Consider the following 7,632-nt stretch of genomic DNA (forward strand, 5'->3'; position numbering starts at 1 on the left):
ACCAAAGAATGCAGAAAAATGGAGGGGAAGAAAGAGAAGCAACCTATATTAACCTTGTAGATTGTTATAGTAACAATAGGTTACAAACCACACCCTTCTACAAGAACCAATAGTTCCAGGAACTAGAGGTTCCAGGAACCTAAAGTTCCTGAACTTTTGGTGGAAAAGGGCCTAATGAGAATCATCGCTCAACTTGAGATTCTTTTACTATCTTTAAAGGACAATAAAGACACACCAGCAGTGTTTTGGTGACTTTTATTGTGTTATGAGATACGATATCATTGACTATGACTTACAATGGGCCTTTTTGAGACATCAAATATGCGTCTTTTCACACGGGCGGCTTCGCTTGGGATTTTCTATTTTTTGGTGAAGGACTCGAAGCACAACTGAGTGAGGCAGGCGACCAGGTTGACGTATTCCCGGAAGTCCACACTGTTGTCTTTGTTGACGTCCAGGTCCTTGAAGATGCGATCGATGCCCGCCTTGTCGTTGGATTTCTACAGCGGACACGCGGACCGGCTTTACACACACTTTAGTTTTAGGGCGATTCCTGTGCGGAGAGGTCACTCACCGACAGCGGACCCCCGAACTCCTTCTCGAGCAGATCCTTCAGCTCTCCTTTGTTCAGAGTGTTCTTATCGCCCTCCTTGCCGGCGTACTTCTGGAAGCAGTCGATGAGGAGAGCCATGGCCTGCTGGATCTGAGACATGATGGCTGCGGAGAGAGAGGAACAGAAGATAAACGTTCACAAACATGTGTTTGATGAGGCTGTAAAGGAGCCAAATCCCTGTGCTATGTCTCCCTCTAGAGGCCAAGCTCTGCCTGTGCAGGTTTAATGGCGCACTGTGCCAGTGGGATCATGAGGTCAAAAGCTGTCAGGAGACCAAAAATCCTTGAGTGTCTACAAAGGAAGACTGTCAGACGAGAACCACACTGCATATTTTTAAAATATAATACTCTTTTTGTGCGATAGTGGGGTTTTTCCAAGTAAGAACATTGTTTTTTTCCACAAGTGACGCAGGCCAACGTCATGGCGACAGCTTTGTTACTCCCTATCTTGTCAAAAATGGAGCGAAGAAGCAAGTTTATAAAGAGATAATAAAAAAAAGGGTTGAAGCTGCATGTGTTTAAAAAGTGTTTCCTAGCGTGTTGCATTCAGGCGCCCTTTCTCATGGCTGGCGCCAGCTGCTCGTTATGTAAACAAGCACTCAAGATAGAGATGATGCAGATTGAATGCACATTACTGACTAGGTTTGAAATTTCTTCACAATACGGGAGTGTTTGTCGCTGAAAAACAGAATTTCTGGAAAGACTGAGTCAGAAAAGGGGAAGCTCTGGTAATAAAAAGTTGAATTTCCTTGCTTTACTACTCACCTGATTGGTTGTTTTTCTCGACACAGGAGCACGGAGAGGAGCTGAAGAGAGGGAGCGCGGCCGAAGTGATGAGGAAGTGGATGCAAAGAGGCTTTATACTTCCACCACACCCTTCATCCCTCCCTCACCCCTGATGCTCCTTTCATCCTCCTCCTCCTTCCTGCTCTCCTCTTTCACTCCAGAGGGAAAAAAAAGAAAAAAAAAGAACACGACTTATGTAACGATGCAAATAAAATATCAACGCGAGCGTGATTGCGGCACGGGGAGTGGCGCGGAAGTTCCAAAGTCTGGGTTTGATTGTGTCGCCGAGCCTTTTTGCTCCACTTTTAAGTCACTTCTTTTTTTTTTTGCCCAAGAAAAATAACGGTCTCTGTGCTTCTGCCAGTGAAGCCAACACAACTACTCAGTCGCTACGCACTTTGTTTCCTTTCCCCGCTTGTCTCTGGCATTTTTTGTGGTGGAGGCTGTGACTCACACACACACACACACACACACGCACGCACGCACACCCACGGTTCTGTAGCAACACAATGTTTGTGTCTTTGTCAACTAAACAACGACTTCTGTGACTAAAACTCTGTTGTAACCACAATAATGCAGTCGAGTCCATCTCAAATGAACTTCCACCAAAGTCCTGAAGACAAGCACAGAATTTAATCAGCACAAAAAAAGAGGAATTTTCCACTGCTTTTGCCAAACATACACTCTTAAAACTAGATTGCAAAAGGACACACACACACACTAAAAATAACTGAATTGAGGACTATACCACCGAGATCTCATAAAAGCAAAAAAACAAACAAACAAATATTGAATTGCATGTAAAATGTTCTATACAAGGGCAGCACGGTGGAACAGGGGTTAGTGCGTGTGCCTCACAATACGAAGGCCCTGGGTTCGATCCTGGGCTCGGGATCTTTCTGTGTGGAGTTTGCATGTTCTCCCAGTGACTGCGTGGGTTCCCTCCGGGTACTCCGGCTTCCTCCCACCTCCAAAGACATGCACCTGGGGATAGGTTGATTGGCAACACTAAATTGGCCCGAGTGTGTGAATGTGAGTGTGAATGTTGTCTGTCTATCTGTGTTGGCCCTGTGATGAGGTGGCGACTTGTCCAGGGTGTACCCCGCCTTCCGCCTGAATGCAGCTGAGATTGGCTCCAGCACCCCCCGCGACCCCGAACGGGACAAGCGGTAGAAAATGGATGGATGGATGGATGTCCTATACAAGCAACTCTGCAGTGTGTTTACCTGTGTGCTCAATTCTTGTATTTTAGTCTAAAAAAAAGGTGATCGCGGTAGGCAATAGGCTACTAGGAGCTAGCAGCTACACTGTAAAAAAAAAATTCTGTAAAAAAACAGTCATCTACTGGCAGCTATGGCTGCCAAACGAAAACCATAAAATTAAAGTAAAACATTGTAAACCGAATAATGATCAAAAACATTATATTTACATGAAAACGTTTTACTAAATTATTAAGATCAACCACCTTTAATAAAGTGACGATGCAAACAGTTCTGCAGAAAAATACCTTTATTCTACAGAGTTTTTCCAAATTATTACGATCAAACACCTTTAGTGAAGTGACAATGCTGGCAGTTCCACAGAAAAATACCATTAGTTTACAGATTTTTTCTGAATTGTTAAGATCAACCAATTTAATAAAGTGATGATGCAAACAGTTCTGCTGAAAAATACCTTTATTCTACAGCATGGGTGTCAAACTCTGGCCCGTGTAATTTCACTTGGCCCTTGAGGCGATATCAAATTAACACTAAAGCTGGCCCGCCGATTATATATTGCGGTGGTGCCGCGGTAACACCGCATTCACTGCTAATTCTAATACTTGCCAACCCTCCCGGGAGTCTTCCAAACTTCAGCGCCCCTCCCGAAAATCGTCAGGTCTGCTTTTCAGCCAGTCCAACGAGTGCTGGCCCAGTCACATAACATGTGCGGCTTCTGCACGCACACACAAATAAATGCAATGCATACTTCATCAACAGCGATACAGGTTACACTGAGGGTAGCCAAATAAAAAACTTTAACACTGTTAGAAATATACGCCACACTGTGAATCCACACCAAACAAGAATGACAAACACATTTTGGGAGAACATCCGCACCGTAACACAACATAAACACAACAGAACAAATACCCAGAACCCTTTGCAGCACTAACTCTTCCGGGACGCTACAAGGTGTGTGTGTGTGTGGGGGGGGGGGGGGGGGGGGGGGGGGGGGGGGGGGTTTGGTCAATCAATCAATCAATCAATGTTTATTTATATAGCCCTAAATCACAAGTGTCTCAAAGGGCTGCACAAGCCACAACGACATCCTCGGTACAGAGCCCACATACGGGCAAGGAAAAACTCACCCCAGTGGGACGTCGGTGAATGACTATGAGAAACCTTGGAGAGGAGCGCATATGTGGGTAACCCCCCCCCCCCCTCTAGGGGAGACCGAAAGCAATGGATGTCGAGTGGGTCTGACATAACATTGTGAAAGTCCAGTCCACAGTGGATCCAACACATCAGCGAGAGTCCAGTCCACAGCGGGGCCAGCAGGAAACCATCCTGAGCGGAGACGGGTCAGCAGCGCAGAGATGTCCCCAACCGATGCACAGGCTAGTGGTCCACCCGGGGTCCCGACTCTCGACAGCCAGCACTTCATCCATGGCCACCGGACCTATGCAACTCCCCCTCGCAAGGGACAGGGGAGAAGAGGAGAGAAGAAAAGAAACGGCAGATCAACTGGTCTAAAAAAGGGGGTCTATTTAAAGGCTAGATTATACAAATGAGTTTTAAGATGGGACTTAAATGCTTCTACTGAGGTAGCATCTCTAACTGTTACCGGGAGGGCATTCCAGAGTACTGGAGCCCGAATAGAAAACGCTCTATAGCCCGCAGACTTTTTTTTGGCTCTGGGAATCACTAATAAGCCGGAGTTCTTTGAACGCAGATTTCTTGTCGGGACATATGGTACAATACAATCGGCGAGATAGGCTGGAGCTAAACCGTGTAGTATTTTATACGTAAGTAGTAAAACCTTAAAGTCGCATCTTAAGTGCACAGGAAGCCAGTGCAGGTGAGCCAGTATAGGCGTAATACGATCAAACTTTCTTGTTTTTGTCAAAAGTCTTGCAGCCACATTTTGTACCAACTGTAATGCATCTTTTAATGCTAGACATAGGGAGACCCGAAAATAATACGTTACAGTAATCGAGACGAGACGTAACGAACGCATGAATAATGATCTCAGCGTCACTAGTGGACAAGATGGAACGAATTTTAGCGATATTACGGAGATGAAAGAAGGCCGTTTTAGTAACACTCTTAATGTGTGACTCAAACGAGAGAGTTGGGTCGAAGATAATACCCAGATTCTTTACCGAGTCGCCTTGTGTAATTGTTTGGTTGTCAAATGTTAAGGTGGTATTATTAAATAGATGTCGGTGTCTAGCAGGACCGATAATCAGCATTTCCGTTTTCTTAGCTTTGAGTTGCAAAAAGTTAGCTGACATCCATTGTTTAATTTCATTAAGACACGCCTCCAGCTGACTACAATCCGGCGTGTTGGTCAGCTTTAGGGGCATGTAAAGTTGAGTGTCATTAGCATAACAGTGAAAGCTAACACCGTACTTGCGTATGATGTCACCCAGCGGCAGCATGTAAATACTAAAGAGTGCAGGGCCAAGAACCGAACCCTGGGGAACTCTGCACGTTACCTTGACATAGTCCGAGGTCACATTGTTGTGGGAGACACACTGCATCCTGTCAGTAAGATAAGAGTTAAACCAAGACAAGGCTAAGTCTGACATACCAATACGTGTTTTGATACGCTCTAATAAAATATTATGATCGACGGTATCGAAAGCGGCGCTAAGATCAAGAAGCAGCAACATAGATGACGCATCAGAATCCATCGTTAGCAATAGATCATTAGTCATTTTTGCGAGGGCTGTCTCCGTAGAGTGATTTGCCCTGAAACCGGATTGAAAAGGTTCACAGAGATTGTTAGTCACTAAGTGTTCATTTAGCTGCTGTGCAACAATTTTGGAAATAAACGGAAGGTGGGAGACCGGTCGATAGTTTACCATGAGGTCAGGATCGAGGTTAGGTCTTTTGAGCAGAGGATGAATAACCGCTTTTTTTAATGCTAGGGGAACAGTGCCGGAGGAAAATGATAAGTTTATAATATTTAACACTGATGGACCTAATAATACAAACAGTTCCTTGATAAGTTTCCCAGGAAGTGGGTCAAGTAAACATGTTGTTTGTTTTATCCCACTTACACGCTGTAATAATTCCTCTAATGTTATTTCATCAAAAATAGAGAGACTATTTTGGAGGGCAGTGTCCATCGTATATACAGTCGTATTTGTGTTAATAGAACCCAGTTGTAGCTGGGATGCGTTGTCTTTAATCTCCTTTCTAATGAGTTCAATTTTCTTATTAAAGAAATTCATAAAATCATCTGCCGAGTGGGTGGAGCTACTGGGAGGAGTCCCTTGTTGGGTTAGCGATGCTACTGTACTAAACAGAAATTTAGGATCGTTTTTGTTGAGGCGGATGAGATTTGAGTAGTATTTAGCTTTAGCTAAGGTAAGCATGCGTTTATATGTTATTAAACTATCACTCCATGCTTGATGGAAAACCTCAAGTTTAGTTGCGCGCCATTTGCGTTCCAGTTTTCTACATGATAATTTATGAGCTCTAATTTCTTCTGTAAACCATGGGGTGCGCCTTTTAGGGGCCCTTTTTTGCTTTAGCGGTGCTATACTATCAATAATTTCGCGCAAGGCATCGTCAAAGTTGTTAGTGAGGTTATCAATAGAGCCGACATAATTTGGGAATGGTGCCATTACCGAAGGCAGTAGGTCAGCAAGAGTCATCGTTGTGGCAGCATTAATGTTGCGGCCGCTATAGCAGTTATTATTATTATTAGCTTGTTGACAATGAGTCAAAACTTCAAATTTTATAAGGTAATGATCGGACATTACTTTAGTATATGGAAGTATCATAACTTTGGAGGTGGTGACACCCCTGACAAGCACTAGATCTATTGTATTACCGTTGTGATGCGTAGGTTCATGTATTATTTGTGTAAGACCACAGCTATCAATTATGGTTTGGAGCGCCACGCACTGAGGGTCCGATGGGGTATTCATATGGATATTAAAGTCCCCCATTATGATTATATTGTCGACGTGCGTCACTAGATCAGCAACGAACTCTGAGAATTCACTGATAAAGTCCGAATAGGGCCCAGGGGGGCGGTAGATAACAGCCAGGTCGAGAGGTAGCGGTGTGACAGACCTCATAGTAAGCACCTCAGACGATTTATATTTATTATTTAGGTTAGGGGTAAGGTTGAAATTTTCATTGTATATTAGTGCGACACCCCCTCCCCTTTTAAGAGGACGGGCAACATGCGCATTCGTATAGTTAGGAGGAGATGCCTCATTGAGCGCAAAAAATGTGTCTGGTTTGAGCCAGGTTTCACTAAGACCAATGACGTTAAGATTGTTGTCTCTAATGACCTCATTAACTAATAACGCCTTGGGAGACAATGATCTTATGTTTAAAAAGCCCATATTATAGGTATTGGGCTGTTTTGACGAGTTTTTGTTAAGATTATCCGTAGTAGCAATATTAACAATGTTGCGTTTATTATGCGTAGTGCACTTTAAATAGTTTCGACCATATCTAGGAATTGATATGACGGGAATTTTCCAATTGTTTGCTTGGTGCTGCAATAGACTGGACATATCATAATTTGCCACCTCAGTAGAATGCATGTCCACCTCTGACACAGACACAACAGAAAAAACATTATATGAATTGTGTATTATTCTAAGAGAATTGCTATGCGTACATGGATTATCCAGCCTGGCGCTGGCTAGTTCTAGCTTAACTGACTCCTCACCCGGACTAACAGACATTGTAATTGCCTGTGACCGGGCTTGCTCTAGTGTAGTCAGTCAAGTGAGACTTAAATAGTAGTCTATGTTTCTAGACAGGATGATGGCGCCTTCCTGGTTAGGGTGAAGGCCGTCTCTCATCAGCAAGCCTGGTTTGCCCCAGAAAGAGGGCCAGTTATCAATAAACGTTAGTCCCTGTTGCCTACAGAAGATAGACAGCCACTTGTTAAGCGAGACTAATCTGCTATATCTCTCATCATTGCCTCTCGCAGGCAGGGGGCCAGAGACAATTACTCGATGCCTGGACATCTTTCTGGCGAGATCACAAGTCCTGGCTA

The 7,632-nt window shown here is 44.1% G+C and overlaps 1 protein-coding gene across 1 annotated transcript; it reads right to left on the reverse strand.

Annotated features, from left to right (window-relative positions):
* Window positions 1–238: 238 nt before the first annotated feature.
* LOC133649671 (ictacalcin-like) lies at window positions 239–1,545 on the reverse strand. The gene is made up of 3 exons (XM_062046320.1): window positions 1,378–1,545; window positions 575–717; window positions 239–500 (listed from the first exon to the last, which is right to left on the reverse strand). The coding sequence occupies exons 2-3, from the start codon at window positions 710–712 to the stop codon at window positions 360–362; spliced, it is 279 nt and encodes a 92-aa protein (XP_061902304.1). The 5' UTR covers window positions 713–717; window positions 1,378–1,545; the 3' UTR covers window positions 239–359.
* Between the last annotated feature and the right edge of the window lie 6,087 nt (window positions 1,546–7,632).

This window comes from Entelurus aequoreus, linkage group LG05 (genome assembly GCF_033978785.1).
Source record: "Entelurus aequoreus isolate RoL-2023_Sb linkage group LG05, RoL_Eaeq_v1.1, whole genome shotgun sequence".
In the NCBI taxonomy this organism is placed as follows: Eukaryota; Metazoa; Chordata; class Actinopteri; order Syngnathiformes; family Syngnathidae; genus Entelurus; species Entelurus aequoreus.

Coding starts and splice junctions, on each gene's coding strand:
- LOC133649671 (XM_062046320.1), bottom strand. CDS start 712: ATGTCTCAGATCCAGCAGGCCATGGCTCTCCTCATCGACTGCTTCCAG. Junction 501..574: donor AGTTCGGGGGTCCGCTGTCG/GTGAGTGACCTC, acceptor TGTCCGCTGTAG/AAATCCAACGACAAGGCGGG.